Source organism: Oncorhynchus masou, chromosome 28, assembly GCF_036934945.1.
Source record: "Oncorhynchus masou masou isolate Uvic2021 chromosome 28, UVic_Omas_1.1, whole genome shotgun sequence".
Classification (NCBI taxonomy): domain Eukaryota; kingdom Metazoa; phylum Chordata; class Actinopteri; order Salmoniformes; family Salmonidae; genus Oncorhynchus; species Oncorhynchus masou.
This window is the reverse complement of record NC_088239.1, coordinates 52,328,796-52,350,844: the sequence shown is the minus strand read 5'-3', so window position 1 is coordinate 52,350,844 and position 22,049 is coordinate 52,328,796. Positions and strand designations below refer to the sequence as shown.

Below are 22,049 nucleotides of genomic sequence, written 5' to 3'. Positions count from 1 at the left end.
ACTCAGACACATTGCCAATGCTCATGAATGTATTTGCACAAAGTTAACTGTATGTGGGAAATACACAGGAATTGTATTGTCTTTTGTAACAACAGGGTCCAATCTGTTTCATTCAGAACTCTAGAAATCTGGTGGATTCGCAAAGATGGGGAAAGCTTCTTAAGACCTGCGGGGAAATGAGGTCAGCCTTATTTGCAGTAATTGAGGGTTTTTCCCTGCCTTAATCCTCTCACTCAAACTGTGGGTTCATTGGTTGGACGCATAATTGCAAAAAAACAAACATGAAACCAAAATAAAATGGTGACTAATCCGGACCAGTGGCTTTGGGTTTTGATAAGCCGTCTTCCACGTGAGGGAAGATCATCACAAAGATGATGGTCAGGTTAGCTCTTACATTATACCAAAGTCCTTTGATGAATGCTTGGGAGGCATTCAAGAACATTGCTGATTGATTGACAGTCATGCGATCCCTGATGGGTTGGGAAGGTGACCAGCATTTGACCATGACTAAGGCAAACTAATCAAGTACCTTCCCATGAATACATGTGAAAAATATCCCAGCTATACAGAACTGACCTCAACAGGGCAAGTTAATCTGCAAGCTAGGCAACGTTTCACACTGCTAGTGAAAATTGTCAGAGGCAATGCCATCACAGTGAAGGCTGCAATCAACAGCTGTCCATATTGTGGCCTTTTTAAATGATGGTTTCATATAACACAGGGGGAATGCAATACTGTATAAAAACTAGGTATTATGTGATAAAAGATAAATGCAGTCTTGCGATGGTTTGATGAAATTCCAGTTTAAGCCTTTACTCAATGCATAGTCACAAAAACGCAAGAGGCATGCATCTTAGTATAAATACTATATTCTTTATTTAAATATTTTTCAACTTTGAAAACACATTTACAGAACCTAGTCCTGCATTTTTACACTGCGCACACACATGTAGCTTTCATACTCACAAACATTGCTTAGAGAAAAACACACAGACCTCATCTTGACAGCAGAAGCACCATTGAAAAACTGTCAAGAGCGTGGACAGAATTAGAGGGACTTAAATGACATTGAGCAACATACAAGATACATCTATTTGTTAAGGCGGAATCGGTGCTCACCATCATCAATAAAAAGCACTTCAACCTGCATCGCCCTTCCTGCTTCAACACAGTGTCTCCTTAAACCATAGACGTTGACTATCTCAAAATCAGATCAGGTAATTATTCATTAACACAGTGCACCCCCACAGATTGTCGGAAAGAGCAAACTGGAAATATGAGAATGACCAATGAACGTCGGTGCATGTTTTAAGTGTTTGAAGGAACCCTTTAAATTAAGGGGAGTTGATCAGACATTTGGAGGCGAGGCAAGCTGTGAGCGACAGTGGCACCTTTGCAGGTAAGCAAATTCCAGTAGTTCAAATAGCTGGGACAAAGACAGCTTGTCATGCAAATACAGAATGCATAGGACAAACGATATTCATGAAATGAAGTCAAAGGCTACAGAAAATTAACTTAAACCAAATTGAAATAGTATTTAGTACACAAACATACATTTAATTGTACCCATTGATCTTGCCTGTATGGTTGCTTGATGGTCTTTCAAATTATTTTTATGCAAAACTAAGCAAGATGATAAATAGTGACAACTTCATTGGTCTCCATTACACCATGTTAGCCTGACTGCAGATTTTTAGATTAGAAACTGTACCCTGGTCATGCTTGTGAAGTCTGGCTCTCCTTCTTTGGTTTCTTTAAGGATTCAAAAGCCTGCATTGTAGTTTGTTGCTCACAGACTACCTGTCACATAGAACTAGAGATGCCGATACAACCAAGCCCCTGTTCTGGTCACATTGCATTTTAGGCACAAATAAAAACATCTCAGTGGTCTTCTCACTGTTTTGCACCGAAAATACAATTGGGCATCATTCCCCACAAGCAAAATGACAGATTACCTGTCAAACGGATTGACAGATATGCTCTCAATGTGAAAATACAGAGACATGCATGTTTTACTCCAAACCCAGATGAAATCAATGGGGCAAAGATAGTGAATACTCCTCTTTGGTGCACTGGCTTCATAATCATAACAGAGCAAACACTGGCTAACAATGAAGAGAGGTGTGTGTATTCTGCTATTATGCAGAAAAACCAACAGCATGCCAAGACCAGTACAGGATGATCAAAAATAACAAAATGGCGCACACACCATTCACATAAATAATGTACAGTCAAACACATTGAACTGACAAAATAAAAGCAGCAAGTAAATCATTATTGGGAGACAGAACAAATCTAGAAAAAATATTTTTAGAGATGACACACCCACCACACATGATTCCTACTGAGTAGTAAGATGGTATGATTCCTACTGAGTAGTAAGATGGTATGATTCCTACTGAGTAGTAAGATGGTATGATTCATATTTGCCATCCATGGAGCTATATAAGGCGTCACAAAAGAATCATACGGTGAATCCATATGTTGGATGACACATTTCAACCGTCACATCATGGCTCTCAAACTAATAACATTAAAGTTATAAAAATAAATCTTTGTTTTTTTATATATATATATATATATAATTCATACCTGCCCTATTGGTACGGTTGAAAGCATTCCCAGATGCTAGCATTAGCTTTGCAAGTTAACACGTATCAACAGCAAAGATATTTCAAACAAGAACCTACACCCACTTAGTGCACACACGTCGACAAAGACATGCCACGTAGACATGCTGTCATAGTTCTGACACTACTACCGGGTCAAACGTGTCCATGTCAATGTCGTGGTTCTTTCGGGCCACGGAAGGGAGGGATTGAGAATATTTACCTTAATAGACTGTGAATGCTCGTTCGTACACATCTGTCACAAAGCAAAATGATCATCCTTTGCATCCTTATCAGCATCAAAGTGAAGACACACTGCCTTGTTTCACAACACACAATATTTACAAATCCATGCGGCTGTGTGCACTGACAGAACTTTTCAGTAACCTCAATGTGGTGACATTTCAGACTAGCCTATAGGTGGCACTCTGGAGAAATCCCTGCTAGAGGCACTAGTAAATGGTACTGGCCAGCTACCCCTTCATACAAGTCCAAGACAACAACACCAAACTCATACTGTATCTACATCCTTTCTTATTACAAGTCACAACCCTCTCTAAAGCCCACAACAACACAGTCCCGCTCAATTCCCCAGTCTTAGTATCCAGCCACACACATAGAAGCCTTGGAACAGATCATCACGCAGCTACGACATTTACAACACAGACACTCAAATCTCCCTAACAACCACAAACCATGGATTACTTTACTTATAATACCACTGCTTGTTTCAAGGTGACCAAGCCCAACTCTATCCCCGTATCGGGTCCCTCCCCGCAAAAGCAACCCCCCCTGCATTCAGGACTGCACTTCGATCTCAGTCCCAATTAAGTGATGTTTTGAAATAAGATATGAGAGAATGGGAAGAAAGCAGTGTGCTGTTCTACACTGTGTGCATCACAATTAACACGAGAAAGTCTTAGCTGTCTGCGTACTCTCACTAATACAGTACCAAAACAAAATGGAAGAATACAGATCGAGCTACATTCTGTGGTGAGGAGTTTGTGTTCCATGTTGTGGCGGTGAGATAGGAAGGTCAGTGAGGGGATATGGGGGGGGGGGGGGGGCTGCAGTCCGTCCGACAGGAACCAGTGCACTTGAGAAGGAGGCAGGTGGAAGACTTGATTGGCGGGAAGTAAACGGATCCAATAAGCATCACACACACTTAGTCTGTGTATTCTGCCACAATGGACAGCAGCACTGTAATGTCATCAGGCTTCCCCCCTGCAGGACACAAGACAACAGAGAACATGTCAATTGGCTTTCCAGAGATCAAAGTCAACCTTGAATAACCCAATCTGCAAGCTGACGGTGGGCGTAAAAATACAGTGGAGCTGGAGGTGTTATTAGGGACGTAAAGGACTTCCCAAGAACCTGATGCGTACCTCTTACATTCAGGCCATTGTCACAGGCAAACTGAGCGAAAGGGGACATGTAGTTGGGGTCATAGGCCAGTTCGTGTGCTTGCTTTGCAATGCTCTGTGCCGTCTGCTGGATGCTGTCATAGTTGGCGCTCTGAGAAATACAAGCATTAGCATTAGGACAAAGAAATGTGTGCAGGTATTTACTAAGGTGAATGTGTAGATTTAGGTAGGTGTGAAAGCAGCTAGGAGGCACTGCGACGTGTTACCTTGAGCTTTTTGAGCTCTTGCAGGATCATGTAGTCGGGCATGTTGTCGAAGAGGCCATCCGAGGCGGTCAGGATGATGTCACCCAGCTGGACATCGAAGGAGGCGCTATCAGCGGCCTCAGGGCTGGGGAGGAGAACACAGGACAGCACTATTAAATCAGGGCCAGCCAGAGGGCACCAGAGAGCTGCTACCAGATAGACAGTACACATGATCCTCACAAACATGATCAGGAGGAATCTGGTCAAAAGGTGACTGTGCCTCAGAGGGATATAATGGCTGGGTAATAAGACAGCCGATTCCTCCTGGCACACAGTGCAGCCTGCCCTGCTCCAGCCCCACCCACCCACCCGCCCGCCAGGCACAGCATGATCTCTGGCTCCCAGACAGGGTAGGGGAGCCGGACGTAATCCTCTGCCCTTGAAACTGTGGAATTGCCCCTAATTAAACCCCTTCCATACCAGAAAGACAGAGAGCAAATGTGAACAAGTGAGAGCGTGTGTCTGCTGAGAAGTACGTATGCATGGAAGCATAAAGTAACATTGTGCAAGTTTGCGTGTTAATGCGATCGTTATAGGAGAGTGCGGACTGCAATATAAAACAATAAAGGTCTCATTTAAATGGAGAAACACATGGAGGAGCTCAAAATAATCCCTATTTTTCCCAGAGATTTCCGGAGAGAGAAAAAGAACAAGCCCAGCAGAAAGGGGTCTGGCGGGTCCGCCCCCTGTCTGCTACTGGCCTGTGTGTGTGCGAGCGCGTGTCTGGCATGGGTCCAGGCACTACACACTGTTGGCAGAACAGCTGAAGTAAGGGGTTGGTTGCTGTCACATGGCCCCTCAATAAAAAAAGAGAGAAGGAAAACATACCCTGCCAGCACCTAGGAGCTCACGTGATCTCCAGGCCAGGCTGAAAATGGCTTGAGGGCTATTGGAGGGTGGGCTGTTGTTTGGCCTAAACTAACTAAACAAGGGCACAGCGTCACATGGCTGTTATTGAGCCAATAATACAGTCCCAGAATGAGGACAAAGCTTATTCGTTATCGAGCCACCGTTCCTTTCAAATCCTTCTGTGAACTGACGAGAAGGGAAATTCTAGATATGATTTTAACCTTACTTCCAATGACAACCTGTCATTTGCTCCAGGTCTATCGTCTAAAGCAGGGATGGTCAAACTCATTTTCCCCCCAGGCGGTTACGGAATCGGTCTTCCACGAGGTCCAGCGGACCTCACTGAAAATGTGTTATCTTTCCTCACCATCAAAATTAGCCCAAAATAGTAAACTATCTATATGTGTTGGAATTTCGAATGCTCTCCCGACTGTCTAGCTTTAGCAAGCTGGACACAGTCAAGAAACAGAATAACATTCTACACAGTTTTGATTTGGTGTTAAGTCATTTTAAAGTCTATGGCGGGGCCATAAAGCCAGTTCTCAATACGAATGAGAATTTGAGACCAGGTGGAGGGTCAGAGAAGGAGGTGGAGGAGACTGACCTGTCACTGAGTACCACTCCCTCTGCCCCTGGGGGAGCGATGGACAGCTGGAAAGGGGTGTTGAAGTAGTGCTGCTGTTCATCGGAGCGGTGCACCACCTCTCCCGCTCGCACCACGAGGAAACCAGAGTCCCCTAGATTACACGTGTGCAGTTGGTGGCTCCTTCGGTCCAGGACCACAATACATGCTGTGCTGCTACCTGGGGAAGTGGAGAGGGGCAGAAGAGAGGGAATATACCAACATATGGTGGTTAGCCATCACCTGATATCCATTTCTACTTGTTAAAAAAAAGTGGGGTTATCCGGTACAGCAGGGAAGGGGTGTGTGAGATCACATGCTGGACCAGTCAGTCTGGCACAGACTAAAAACAGATGTCCTTCCCTGTCCCCACTATGCAGCTTCTATCTACCACTGTCCTTCAGAAGGGACGGTCAAGCACAGACCTTGGCTTTAGCTGCTATCACACTATCCTAAAATAAGAAGCAGGTCACTTTTCATAGGCAAACATCGTGTAACTTGGTGAACTGTAGTGTCTCAGAGCAGGCAGCCTTGCCTGTGGTGTCGGGTATCAGTTGAAAAATGTGGCCTCAGTCTGTCAAGTTTTTACACACCAGTGCCATTAAAAAACATGTGGACCCGTGAGCAGCGTCAGTAACTGTTCCTTCCACTGACCTTTCAGGTGCTCTGAAATGGACCGAAATGGTAACTGAGGAGGGGAGGGGCTAGAGACTTGGTCAGGTGTTTGTCCCAATGACCTCTGTGGAACTGGACCTTGGAACTTGGTGGTGACAGACTGAAGGACAGCACCATTTCAGTTCCAAGGTCCAGTTCATAATCAAAGAATGATCTCCAGCACCTTTAGAATTAGAACACAGGGAAGTTAAAAAAAAACACAAAAAAAACAGTACCTTTAACCTTACTCTATTTTACTTGGGGAGCGGATCATTTTTTAAATTAGGGCCACATTATTAGGGAGGAAAGCTTTGTTATAATGATATTTTTGGATGGATTGATAGTGCAGCTCAGCAGGCATGTGTTAGTTGGCCTGTCCTGTCCCTCCACATGCATTACACTGTGTGTGTATTAGATGTCGACCAATTAAAAATCGGGTGACTTTTACATATATTTGTAATAATGTCAATTACAACACTGAATTATTATTATTATTTTTTTGTCAATTTTTTTTGCCCCTTTTTCTCCCCAATTTCGTGGTATCCAATTGTTTAGTAGCTACTATCTTGTCTCATCGCTACAACTCCCGTACGGGCTCGGGAGAGACAAAGGTTGAAAGTCATGCGTCCTCCGATACACAACCCAACCAAGCCGCACTGCTTCTTAACACAGCGCCATCCAACCCGGGAAGCCAGCCGCACCAATGTGTCGGAGGAAACACCGTGCACCTGGCAACCTTGGTTAGCGCGCACTGTGCCCAGCCCGCCACAGGAGTTGCTGGTGCGCGATGAGACAAGGATTTCCAGATTACCGATTGTTATGAAAATTTGAAATCGGCCATGCCGAATAATCGTTCGACCTCTAGTCTGTATTACTCACCTGTCCCCCCCATATGCATTATATTGTGAGTGAGAATGTAGTATGTGTACTCACCAAGCAGGGGTACTTTGTTTTGTAGGAGCTCATAGTAGCCAGAGGTGAGGATGCCCACAGGGCTGCTGGGGGTGAAGCGGCCCTCCTTCACCAGTCGCTCACATGTCCTCATCAGAGTGGCAGAGAACTGGGACGGGTCCACCCCGTAGTCCCTCCATCCACCTACACCATCCGCCACACCTGAGACACACAGAGAAAAATAAGTGTATTAAGTATCAGAACAGTGAATGGTTATGGGCAATTCCACAGTAAAGCATAAAAACACACCAAGAATCTCCCTGCCGATAGGTACTTATCACAGTGGGAGGCCGTTCGTTCTCTTGCTAGAACAAAAGCGGTAAGTGCTGTGTGCCGACCCGGTAGTGACTAATCTACTATTTCTCCTTGTAGAATCGCAATGCTTGTCAGTTTCCGACAACTTAACTTTGAGCACATCAGAAAGCATGCACCCCCACGCGGGGAGCCAACAGGAGTGACAAAAAAATAAAAGGTAATTTTCTCCATACATCCACGAATGAGACAGTCACACTTCATACGCAATGTAGTCTATGGGATGGCAGCTAGCTAAGTGCACACAACACTAAATACCTCCAAGACAGCTAACCACTATAGGTGTAACAGTACACTTACTCATACCAAAACGTTCAGAACAGGGACCTCGGATCGGTCCGGAATGTGAACCCGAATTTATACGTTAAAAGAATACTTCTAATTAAAACGCTAGGCCTAGGGCCTCCCGAGGGGCCTATGGCACTGCGTCGCAGCATACCTACAGACCCGGGTTTATTCCCACAATTGGCCCAGTGTCGTTCAGGTTAGAGGAGGGTTTGTCTGGGGGGGGGGGGGCTTTACCTGGCTCATTGCCAGTTGAACGGGGTTTCCTCCGACACATTGGTGCAGCTGGCTTCCCGGTTAAGCCGGCGGGTGTTAAGGAGCGCGGTTAGGCGGGTCACGTTTCGGAGGATGCATGACTCCACCTTCGCCTTTCCCGAGCACCGTTGGGGAGTTGCAGCGATGAGTGAAGATCAAAAAGTGTAAAGGGGGTAAAATACAAACAAATGTAAACACTAGGCCTATAGGCTATACACTACATTGTCTGCCTGGAGTAAATCTTAACTGAAAAAACTAGAGCCTAAGCGCATTGTTGTAATCAAAATTCTAATCTTAAATTGGTGCATTTCAAACAGTCCTTTTGTGACAAGCAGACAGGAACTAGTTCTGTAAAATGGAGAGTGGTGGGGTCTCTAAACCAGGAGGATTCTCCATCATTTAAATCTCCAGTTTGGGAACATTTTGGCTTCCCAGTATAGTACAACGGCGATGGACAGAGAAAGTACGCTGTATGCAATTCCACGGGAACAGTATTGCCCTAGTCATTTTCTACTATCAAAGCTGTAATAACACCAACGTTGTCCACTCCATAAACCCTGCACAAAAGGGTTCTCTCTCTCTCAGCACAGTCTGTGTCAACCCTCAACTACAGCAAAAAAAGAGAAATGGCCGATCCTTAAACAACACCAAGCAATGGTACATAGCAACAAGCCATCACTACTGATGGCCCAAAAGGTACGAGACTGACAATATAAATAAATAGAATCAAGCCACTTGATTAAAATTGGCCTAAAAGGAGAACTAAGGGGCCCCTTCCTTGATTTACAGCCATGTGACCTGCCGGTTAAGCATCTCTAGAACACAGTACACAAAAACAAAATGACTCGGAAAATAACATCCCTAAGACTCTCCCTTTTAAACTGGTTGTAGGCCATGAGGCAATAGTCAGGGCTGCAACAACATTCTCAATGTAGGCCACAAGGTGGAGGTATGACCGGTGCCCACATAACCTTGAAGCCTCACGATACGATTAACCACACATTGCGGTTTCCCATTACAGCCAGTGCTGCTACCAGGGTAAGGGCCTCCCTGGACACCACATCCTCTTCCTGGGAGCCTACTCTGCCCCTCCCTGAGCCTGAGAGACAGTCTGATAAGCACCATGGAGTAGGTTAATAGTGATACGTCTTGTGGTCTACTTAGCTTCAGTGCTTAAGAGTAATTTGGGGATTTGGCAGCATGACGGACACTGTTGACCTTTGAACTTGGCTGGTCTCAGGTCTGGTGTTACATCAGTATCAATCTGGAGACTGGGTCAACTGAGCCACACAGACTGACAGAAAGGGCCTGGCATCAGTGCGCACTGCAGTGTCGTCACTCCTCCTTGCACAGCCCCAAAAGACCAGTTCTACTGGGCCCTGTTCTCCCTCAGATGGGCTTGGTCTGCTGCTCAATAACAAAACTTTCAGTCTTTGTGGAGCTGACTCAGTCAGAGAGAGAAGGTGAGAATAATATTTCACAAAGATTCACATTCTTTGCAGTGCTGCAGGGTGGAATACCTTAGGTAAAAGGAGGGAGAGGGCAGAGAAGAAGAAAGAAGCCATGAACACACACTGCATACTTCGATAAGCTTCCCCCTCCCTCTCGCTCTCTCCTTCACAGAGAGCCCAGTACCAGAGGACAGGTTTCCAGGGAAAAAAAGGACATCCAGCCAACTACTCCATACAAACAGACACACATAAATTCAAGATTCCACAGTGAGGGCCCATAAAAGGAGAGCCCCCTCTGCTAGCTATGCAACGCTGTTTGTTGGTGCCTAAAACACACTTTCATATACTGAAAAAATATATAAATGCAACATGTAAAGTGTTGGACCCATGTTTCATGAGCTGAAATAAAAGATGACTGAAATGTCATACACAAGGCGTATTTTTCTCAATTTGTGCACAAATGAGTTTACATCTGTTAGTCAGCATTTCTCATTTGCCAAGATAATTCATCCACCTGATAGGTGTGGGATATTAAGAAAAATATTAAACAGCATGATCATTACACAGGTGCACCTTGTGACGGGGACAATAGAAGGCCACTAAAATGTGCAGTTGTCTCACACACACACACACACACACACACACACACGCCACAGATCTCAAGTTGAGGGAGTGTGCCATTGTCATGATGAATGCAGGAATGTCCACCAGAGCTGTTGCCAGAGAATTGAATGTTAATTTCTTTACCATAATCCGCCTCCAACGTTGTTTTAAAAAATTTGGCAGTAGGTCCAACTGTATTCCCAGTCATGTGAAATCCATGGATTAACTGACTGAGTTCCTCATATGAACTGTAACTCTTTAAATTCAATGAAATTGTTGCATGTTGCATTTATATTTTTGTTCAGTATAATTTCTCTTAACATCACCAGATTCACAGGGAATATATTATAGTATGGAGAAGGCAGGTCGTTATTGTTTTGGACAAGTTAACTGTAAGGTTGCAAGATTAGATCCCCCGAGCTGACAAGGTGAAAGTCTGTCTTTCTGCCCCTGAACGAGGCAGTTAACCCACCGTTCCTAGGCCGTCATTGAAAATAAGAATGTGTTCTTATCTGACTTGCCGAGTCAAATAAAGATGAAATAAAAAGGTGTTAAATTTAAAAAATAATAATAATTTAAATGGCGCCCAAAAATACCGATTTCCGATTGTTATAAAAACTTGAAATCGGCCCTAATTAAATCAGCCATTCTGATTAAAATCGGTCGACCTCTAGTTAGTACGCATGATATATTGACACGAGGGGGATGGGTGGATATAGTACCTTGTTTGAGTGTTTATTGATGGGGGCGGCTGGGGGGGGGGGGGGGAGAAGAACATTCAGGACCCTGCCTGGAACAGTTTGACTGATGTTGTAGTATAATATAGAATGCTTAATATGATCACAACTGCATTGTAGTATAGATATTGTTCGATCCTTTACATATGGAGTTTAATCAAATGTTTCATACAATATGTTTTACAAGTATACTGACAAGTGTCTAAATGATTCCAGCAGCATCAGAAACCAATAAAGTGGTGACTTCAACTTCTGGATCAATTCATTGTGATATTCAATAAATGTATTTGGAAGTAACTAGATACAATCTTATTGCTAAAATAAAAGATGCAAGGAGTTGATATATAATAACACATTTTCCACTTGATGACAAGTAAATATGTTTCAAATAAAACCGATTAGTCAGTCAATGTAGCAAATAAGTAGACATGGCTTGTATTCAAGACAGTTTATTTGCTCCGGAAACAGAGGTGAGTTTACACAGCAGTATGAAGGAACAGTAATGTATGACATATACACTACCGTTCAAAAGTTTGGGGTCACTTAGAAATGTCCTTGTTTTCCGTGAAAAATTAATAGGAAATATAGTCAAGACGTTGACAAGGTTATAAATAATGTTCTTTTAAATTTAAATAAGTGTCCTTCAAACTTTGCTTTCGTCAAAGAATCCTTCATTTGCAGCAATTACAGCCTTGCAAACCGTTGGCATTCTAGTTGTCAATTTGTTGGGGTAATCAGAAGAGATTTCACCCCATGCTTCCTGAAGCACCTCCCACAAGTTGGATTGGCTAGATGGGCACTTCTTAAGTACCATACGGTCAAGCTGCTCCCACAACAGCACTGCCTTTAAATTGTTTAACTTGGGTCACATGTTTCAGGTAGCCTTCCACAAGCTTCCCACAATATGTTGGGTGAATTTTGGCCCATTCCTCCTGACAGAGCTGGTGTAACTGAGTCAGGTTTGTAAGGCCTCCTTGCTCGCAAAGGCTTTTTCAGTTCTGCCCACAAAATGTCTGTAGGATTGAGGTCAGGGCTTTGTGATGGCCACCAGTACCTTGACTTTGTTGTCGTTATGCAACATTGCCTTACTTTGGAAGTATGCTTGGGGTCATTGTCCATTTGGAAGACCCATTTGCGACCAAGCTTTAACTTCCTGACTGATGTCTTGAGATGTTGCTTAAATATATCCACATCATTTTCCTCCTCATGATGCCATCTATTCTGTGAAGTGCACCAGTCCCTCCTGCAGCAAAGCACCCCCACAACATGATGCTGCCACCCCTGTGCTTCACGGTTGTGGTGTTCTTCGGCTCCCCCTTTTTCCTCCAAACATAACGATGGTCATTATGACCAAACAGTTCCATTTTTGTTTAATTTATCCAAAAAGTACGATCTTTGTCCCCATGTGCAGTTGCAAACTGTAGTCTGGCTTTTTCATGGCGGTTTTGGAGCAGTGGCTTCTTTCTTGCTTAGCGGCCTTTCAGGATATGTCAATATAGGACTCGTTTTACTGTGGATATAGATACATTGTACTGGTTTCCTCCAGCATCTTCACAAGGTCCTTTGCTGTTGTTCTGGGATTGATTTGCACGTTTCGCTCCAAAAGTACGTTCATCCCGCTCAGGAAGAAGACAGAACGAGTCTTCTTCCTGAACGGGATGACGACTGCATGATCCCATGGTGTTTATACTTGCAAACTATTGTTTGGAAAGATGAACATGGTACCTTCAGGCGTTTGGAAATTGTTCCTAAGGATGAACCAGACTTGTGGAGTTCTACAATTGTTTTTCTGAAGTATTGGCTGATTTCTTTTGATTCCCCCATGATGTCAAGCAAAGAGGCACTGAGGTTGAAGGTAGGCCTTGAAATACATCCACAGGTACACCTTCAATTGACTCAAATGATGTCAATTAGCTTATTAGAAGTGTCTAAAGCCATGACATAATTTTCTGGAATTTTCCAAGCTGTTTAAAGGCACAGTCAACTTAGTGTATATAAACTTCTGACCCACTGGAATTGTGATACAGTGAAATAATCTATCTGTAAACAATTGTTGGAAAAATTACTTGTGTCATGCACAAAGTAGATGTCCTAACTGACATGCCAAAATGATGACTCCAACCTAAGTATATGTAAACTTCCGACTTCAATTGTATATACACTTGTGATGATAAGAACATGTTTTTGTCTGAATTGCAGCTGTAACGACCCTTTGGGAAGAATTAGCTAATAGCTATAACGTTGGGCTATAGTACGTTTTGGGTATAGTAAACAAAGCTAGCTAGCTCATCTAGGCTAGTAGCGGTACTAGCAAGCCTCATTATGGCAAAATCAATCACGAACTTACACTGAACACCACCACCTTGTGTTAAAAGAGAGCTTATATTGCTAGCCAACTTCCCACAGCAAAACAACTTGTTTGTCATTTGCCTTCCTTTTCAGCACCGCTCTATCCATATGTGCGTTGAAACTTTGATAGTCTCTCTCACACACACACGATCCATGGGGTATGCAGTGACTAGGGCTGTTACGGTGACCGTATTACCGCTACACCTGCAGTCAGGAGTCATGACCACAGTCAAATTCCATGTGACCGTTGAGTCACGGTAACTAAGCTTCTCCAAAACTGTGCTCTGATGCCTCTGATGGTCATCAGTAGAATACCAAACTTGCTAACAGCCTGTTGGTCATGGCCAGTACTCTGCGCTCTATTGTCCCTCTAATCACTCTGAAATGAATGAAAATCAAATCAAAAATCAACGCAAACAATTCATGAGAGCTCTGTCATTCAGAGTTTGAGCGGAATAGGATAATCTATTGCGCAGCGAGAGCCAGTTCCTCATCGCTGGTTGATGCATGAAATAAAATAAGTGATCCTGTGGCACAACATTTCTATAGGATATGCAATTGCTTGCATGAGAAAACAGTTGATGAAAATAGGATCGCTTGAGCTTTCTATAGGCTAGGCCTACTATATGTATTTCTCAACTTTTTATACGGTGCATTTGGGAAAGTATTCAGACCCCTTGACTTTTTCCACAGTTACGTTACAGCCTTATTCTAAAATGGATTAAATAAAACATTTTCCCCATAAATCTACACACAATACCCCATAATGACAAATCTAAAACAGGATTAGAAATTTTAGCAAAAAATAATGAATAAACTGAAATACCTTATTTACATAAGTATTCAGACCCTTTGATCATTCTTGAGATGTTTCTACAGCTTGATTGGAGTCCACCTGTGATAAATTAAATTGATTTGGAAAGGCACACACATCTGTATATAAAGGTCCCACAGTTGACAGTGCATGTCAGAGCAGAAACCAAGCCACGAGGTCAAAGGAATTGTCCGTAGAGCTCCAAGACAGGATTGTTTCGAGGCATAGAACTGGGGAAGGGTACCAAAATATTTCTGCAGCATTGAAGGTCCAAGAACACCGTGGCCTCCATTCTTAAAATGGAATAAGTTTGGAACCGCCAAGACTTCCTAGAGCTGGCCGCCCAGCCAAACCGAGAAATCTCAGACCATGAAAAACAAGATGCTCTGGTCTGATGAAACCAAGATTGAACTCTTTGGCCTGAATGCTAAGTGTTACATCTGGAGGAAACCTGGCACCATCTCTACGGTGAAGCTCGGTGGTGGCAGCGTCATGCTGTGGGGATGATTTTCAGAGGTAGGGACTAGGTGTCGAATCAGGATTGAGGTAAAGATAAAGAAGCAAAGTACAGAGAGATCCTTGATTAAAACCTGCTCCAGAGCGCTCAGGACCTCAGACTGGGGTGAAGGTTCACCTTCCAACAGGACAAGAACCCTAAGCACACAGCCGAGACAACACAGGAGTGGCTTCGGGACAAGTCTCTCGGGAATGTCCTTGAATGGCCCAGCCAGAGCTCGGACTTGAACCCGATCGAACATCTGTGGAGAGACTTGAAAATAGATGTGCAGCGTCATTATTTGGTATTGGGTGTAAATGGTGAAAACATCCAATCTATTAAATAAAACACATGGAATCATGTAGTAACCATAAGTGCTACACAAATCAAAATATATTTCAGATTCATCAAAGTAGCCACCCTTTGCATTTAAAGCTTTGTACACTCTTGGCATTCTCCTCAGCTTCATGAGGAATGCTTTTTCAACAGTCTTGAAGGAGTTCCCACATATGCTGAGCACTTCATACTGTGGTCCAACTCAACCATCTCCATTGGGATGAGGTCAGGTGATTGTAGAGGCCACCACTCTCCTTCTTGGTCAAATAGCCCTTAAACAGCCTGGAGGTGTGTTTTGGGTTATTGTCCTGTTGAAAAACAAATGATAGCACACACCAGATGGGGTGGCGTATTGCTGCAGGTTGCTGTGGTAGCATTCCTGGTTAAGTGTGCCTTGAATTGTACATAAAATCACTGAGAGTGTCACAAGTAAAGCACTCCTACATCTCCATCCTTCACGGTGGGAACCACACATGCCGAGATAATCCGTTCACCCACTCTCCGTCTCACAAAGACCAGGTGGTTGGAACCATAAATTTGTACTCATCAAACCAAAATGACAGATTTCCACCAGTCTAATGTCCATATCTCGTGTTTCATGGCACAAGCAAGTCTCTTCTTATTATTGGTCTCCTTTAGTAGTGGTTTCTTTGCAGCAATTCGACCATGAAGGCCTGATTTACGCAGTCTCCTATGAACAGTTAATGTTGCGATGTGTCTGTTACTTGAACTCTGTGAAGCATTTATTTGAGCCACAATTTCTGAGGCTGGTAACTCTAATGAACTTATCCTCTGCAGCAGAGGTAACTCTGGGTCATCCTTTCCTGTTGAGGTCCTCATGAGAGCCAGTTTCATCATAGTGCTTGATGGTTTTTGCAACTGCACTTGAAGAAACTTTCAAAGTTCTTAATTTTCCGTATTGACCTTCATGTCTTAAAGTAATGATGGACTGTTGTTTCTCTTTGCTTATTTGAGCAGTTCTTGCCGTAATATGGACTTGGTCCATAGGGCTATCTTCTGTATACGACCCGGACCTTGTCACAACAGGTGATTGGCTAAAATTCCACTAATTAACTTTTGACAAGGCACACCTGTTGATTGAAATGCATTCCAGGTGACTACCTCATGAAGCTGGTTGAGAGAATGCCAAGAGTGTGCAACGCTGTCATCAAGGCAAAGGGTGGCTACTAAGTTGTTTAACACTTTTTTGGTTACAACATGATTCCATGTGTGTTATTTCATAGTTGATGCCAACACTATTATTTGACAATGTAGAAAATAGTAAAAAGAAAAAAACCCTGGAATGAGTAGGTGTCCCAACTTTCGACTGGTACTGTATATTAGTAGGCTATATGTAAAGACCAGTTTAAACTGAGAATACTGTGGCGGCATATCAAGTGTTTGTCAAATTGTGAATGAGAGACTGATGAAGTGTTTGCAGCCTGCGCAAGAAACAGCAGAGCGCTTCCCTTTCATTAGAATTTTTCAAATCATGATGCAGCTTTAGAATGCATTAGAAATCCAAACATACAAACTTAGGCTATATCACAACTAAAGTTGCATAAATAACTCTAAACCAAAAATATAGGATGACCTGTTTCTTCCTTAACCGCTCATCACAGAATATGTGTGCGCACTCAATTTGTTTTGGGAAAAATATTCTTTACATTTTATTCAGCTATGAACTATCGTATTGTTTTTAGTATACAATCATTTTAAATAATGCCACAAGAATTATATGCACATTTTAACTGCTAAATTAACTAGTGTAGCCCACAGCGATATGGCATAGCCAGATTAGAGCCTATCATAAGGACGACTCAGAATATGCTCTCCTGGTCTTCGGAAACCTGCCTAAAATAAATGGATTTATTGTGATGGTGTAGACTATATTAAAATGAATGTATCAGACTATTTTTAAATGTAGATGTTCCAAAGGTCCTCATCCGTGTCTTGTAGGCTATGCATGGAAGCCGGCGATGCTTAAAGTGTTTGTTAATTAATGGTAAATTACAGATAAACCAGCAGTTATTTGAATGACAATCACCGGCTGTCATAATCTCATGGCCACCACAGCCCTAGCAGGGACCACCGTAGGGATGGTGAAAGGTTTCCTCCAGAAGTGGTGCTTTGCATTCAGGCCAAAGTGTTCAATCTTGGTTTCATCATTCCAGAGAATCTGGTTTTTCATGGTCTGAGAGTCCTTTAAGTACCTTTTGGAAAACTCCAAGCGGGTTGTCATGTGTCTTTTACTGAGGAGTGGCTTCCATCTGGCCACTCTACCATTAAGGCCTGATTGGTGGAGTGCTGCAGAGATGGTTGTCCTGGAAGGTTGTCCAGTCTCCACAGAGGAACTCTGGAGCTCGGTCAGAGTGATCCTCGGTTTATTGGTCACCTCCCTGACCAAGGTCCTTCTCCCCAAATTGCTCAGTTTAGCCGGGCAGCCAGCTCTAGGAAGAGTCTTGGTGGTTCTAAACTTCTTCCATTGAAGAATGATGGAGACCACCGTGTTCTTAAAGACCTTCAATGCTGCAGACATCTTTTGGTACCTTTCCCCAGATCTGTGCCTCGACACAATCCTTTCTCTGAGCTCTACGGACAATTCCTTTGACCTCATGGCTTGGTTTTTTCTGACATGCACTGTCAACTGCGGGACCTTGTATAGACAGGTGTGTGTGCCTTTCCATATCATGTCCAATCAATTTACCACAGATGGACGCTAATCAAGTTGTAGAAACATCTCAAAGATGATCAATGGAAATAGGATGCACCTGAGCTCAATTTTGAGTCTCATAGCAAAGGGTCTGAATACTTATGTAAATAATACATTTGCAAAAATTTCCACAATCCTGTTATGGCTTTGCCATTATGGGGTATTGTGTGTAGATTGAGGAGAAAATATTTTATATAAGGCTGTAAAGTCAAGGGATCTGAATACTTTGCAGAACGCACTGTAGGAATATTGTTGAGTCAAGTCCATTGGCTCTATTGAACAAGGACAACTATATATACTCTATACTAATGTGATTGTGCAATCGACGAAACACAAAGGCCACAATAATTCCCTACAAATCATGGCACCATTAAGTTTTTGATCAGACAGCAGGCTCGATCAACCAATGACATTACTGAGCGAACTCCCCTGGAGCGAAAATAAATGAAAAATACCACAATTACAGTGGGGAGAACAAGTATTTCATACACTGCCGATTTTGCAAGTTTTCCTACTTACAAAGCATGTAGAGGTTTGTAATTTTTTATCATAGGTACACTAACTGTGAGAGACAGAATCTACAAAATGTGATCCAGAAAATCACATTGTATGATTTTTAAGTAAATAGTTAGAATTTTATTGCAAGACAAGTATTTGATACATCAGAAAAGCAGAACTTAATATTTGGTACAGAAACCTTTGTTTGCAATTACAGAGATCATACGTTTCCTGTAGTTCTTGACCAGGTTTGCACACACTGCAGCAGGGATTTTGGCCCACTCCTCTATACAGACCTTCTCCAGATCCTTCAGGTTTCGGGGCTCTCGTTGGGCAATACGGACTTTCAGCTCCCTCCAAAGATTTTCTATTGGGTTCAGGTCTGAAGACTGGCTAGGCCACTCCAGGACCTTGAGATGCTTCTTACGGAGTCACTCCTTTGTTGCCCTGGCTGTGTGTTTCGGGTCGTTGTCATGCTGGGAGACCCAGCCACGACCCATCTTCAACGCTCTTACTGAGAGAAGGAGGTTGTTGGCCAAGATCTCACGATACATGGCCCCATCCATTCTCCCCTCAATACGGTGCAGTCGTCCTGTCCCCTTTGCAGAAAAGCATCCACAAAGAATGATGTTCCCACCTCCATGCTTCACGGTTGGGATGGTGTTCTTGGGGTTGTATCATCCTTCTTCTTCCTCCAAACACGGCGAGTGGAGTTTAGACCAAAAAGCTCTATTTTTGTCTCATCAGACCACATGACCTTCTCCCATTCCTCCTCTGGATCATCCAGATGGTCATTGGCAAACTTCAGACGGGCCTGGACATGCACTGGCTTGAGCAGGGGGACCTTGCGTGCGCTGCACGATTTTAATCCATTACGGCGTAGTGTGTTACTAATGGTTTTCTTTGAGACTGTGGTCCCAGCTCTCTTCAGGTGACTGACCAGGTCCTGCCGTGTAGTTCTGGGCTCATGGAATGTAGGACTACATTGAACACCACACATTGGCTGCTACTGTATGCTGAATGATAGAACAGCTATTTCCATGTTAAGCGATGCATTTTGGCTATTGTTTTTATTTTTGGCCACTCTGGTAGGCTTACATTATGATCAAATAGCCACAGTAGCCTACTTGGCCACTTAAAACAGTAAATTAAAGCAGGAACAGCCTCAGTGTTCACAGGAAACACACGTCGTAAATTGCACAGGATTTTCACAACATTCAAGTTCGCGTTCAGCAGACCTGAAATTTGCTCAGTAAATGGATTTTTTTGGAGAAAACATTGGTTAGGCCTACATCTTATCAAAACAGGGCAACTTAAAGCGGCAATATGTAACTTTTTGGTTGACCCGACAATTCACATAGAAATGTGAGTTATATATTTGTCATTCTCATTGAAAGCAAGTCTAAGAAGCGGTAGATCTGTTCTATCTTTTATTTTCAGTTTTGTACAAAGGCTATAAACAGCTGAAAATACAGAATGTTTGGTTTTGTGAAATATATATTTTCACAGCGGTTTTTATATGGTACAATGATTCTCTAAACTACACATGTTTTGTCAAACTGAAACTAGGCGAACTACTAGAATTTTAGCAACCAGGAAATGGCAGAGTGATTTGTGCATCTTTAAACCAAGCTAAGACGAATTAGCCTAACCCCAAATCTATTCAATGATGTACAATAAGAGTGTTAGAGATATAAATGTCATCCATAAAACTGCCAGTTAGTTGTTCATCCCCCCCAGCTCAACCACGTGGCATGTGTTTTTCTGCAAGTAACAAAAGGCTCAACACCGAGAAGCATATGCCTAATCTTCTCAAATTAAGTGTTGGTTGATATTTGTCCATTCTTACTATTGTGCAAATGCGTTGCATTCTCGTGATTTAATTGAGTAATTTCAATGGGTTCCAAATAGACACTTTTGATCCAATGAATGAATTGGTAAAATGACAAGGCATGGTGGTTGATGTAAGGACAAATGCACTTCCCCATGCATCTATGAAGCTGTGTTCATAACCAAATGGGAAGGTGGTATTTACCATGTACGACTGGGAAAAATCCACTTGAATGCCCCTCCAACTGGTAATTATTACTAGTGGGAAAATCATCCCTGAGCTGTGACTCCTTCCATATGCTGATCTCACCTACTAATGACCTTGATAACAACCTTTTCGGCAGTTAAATGCAACAAAACATTATTTATAAACATCTCTATTAATGTGGTTTTTGAACACGAATTTGTTTCCAAAAACACTTGCCACACACTGGTTGAAACAACGTTGTTTCCGCGTCATTTAAATCAAATTACGTTGAACCAACGTTGAATTAACGTCTGTGCCCAGAGGGAGCATGATAGCTGTATTTTTAGTTTATGGTTGACACAGCTTGTTGGCCATTAGCCAATCGGCGTTCTCAACGAGTTCAAAGCACGTGAATGCCTCCATCCGGTAATTACCAACTTCCCACTTGGTTGTGAATGGAGCACGAAACGTGAAATTGTCCTGGCAACATGGCTGCCTCCATGCTCAACCGTTCTGACCTTTAAAAAGCACGGGACAGTTCCTCCTAAGCGTTCGTGAAATACTTGTAAAATCCACAACAACTGATAGCTAATGAATATTAAGATATATTCACTTCTCCTGAAATTGTCATAATAGCATAATAATACATTTAGTGTAACGCTTGCGCAACGATCCAATTGTTATGTGCATCGAATATCCGAACAATTAGTAGCAAATGTTACACTATTTCTAAATTCAACATCCACATTTTGTCACGCTGATAAAATAGATGGTGTATACATAGTATTACTTTATGTAGCCTACATGTTCACATTATCGCCACTAGTAGCACTGGGGGGGCTTTTCCAGACTTCTAGGTGAAAGGTCGTTACAATTACTCAACAAAGTATACATTTTTTTGCTTCAACAAAGTATACATGTTTGGCAACTCCAGGCGCCGCAATGTTTCTCGGTCGCGTATAGTCCTACAAACCACAGCTGTACCGTAGAAGTATTGTAAAACGGGGCCAACTTAAGACAGAGGTTCAGTCCGGAAAAGGGTAGGGAATACCCCCTTTTGTTTTCGTGACATGACTGTGGGTGACAAGTGCTAGGCTACATGAAGGTCAAATCTGAAAAATGCTATTATCCCCCCCAAAAACTTAGCATATTTAAGTGTATTTTGTTAACATCCACGACTGCTTGGCTACTTCAACGGTGTCTTCACCAAACAGATAAACGGAGTATTAAAATACTTACCCAAGACATCAGCCGACCTATGCCGGGCAATGAAACAAGCGTCATCCCCGTAACACATCCCTTTCTTCAAGATCCCCTTACGAAAGTCTTTCCCAAATCCGCAGCTAGCGGTGACCAGACTGTAGTCCCGACCATCAGTTTGAGAGAGTCCGCCAAGGACAGCCCTCGCAACCAGTCTACCATAGGAGAGTACGGATAACATTCCAAGAGCGAGCGGCCGTCTCTACCTGCCGAGACCTTCTCTCCACTTTCGACGTCCCGTGTGCGAGCGGCCGTCTCTACCTGCCGAGACCTTCTCTCCACTTTCGACGTCCCGTGTCTACTTTTGGAGACTATTCTTCCAACATTCGTTTTGGATAATTCTGCCACTGAATAAAACGCACGAGTCAGTAGACCGATAACACAATCGTAAAACTGGTCGCCGGCGTTTGTCCAATTCTTTATAGGGTATAGGGAAATTGCACAATTTGCACTGGTTCTTTAAGTTTTGGTGGATTTCATTGACACGGGTCCTCCGGTGTACACCATCCTTGCCAACATGTTTCCACAGTCACACACAAATACACCCGAAACACAGCTCAATACTGGTC

The 22,049-nt window shown here is 43.0% G+C and overlaps 1 protein-coding gene across 1 annotated transcript; it reads right to left on the bottom strand.

Moving 5' to 3' along the window:
- Positions 1-853: 853 nt before the first annotated feature.
- On the bottom strand, positions 854-22,041 carry LOC135517866 (protein phosphatase PTC7 homolog). The gene is made up of 6 exons (XM_064942539.1): positions 21,460-22,041; positions 7,337-7,516; positions 5,732-5,930; positions 4,240-4,363; positions 3,995-4,124; positions 854-3,833 (listed from the first exon to the last, which is right to left on the bottom strand). The coding sequence occupies exons 1-6, from the start codon at positions 21,659-21,661 to the stop codon at positions 3,775-3,777; spliced, it is 894 nt and encodes a 297-aa protein (XP_064798611.1). The 5' UTR covers positions 21,662-22,041; the 3' UTR covers positions 854-3,774.
- Positions 22,042-22,049: the final 8 nt, after the last annotated feature.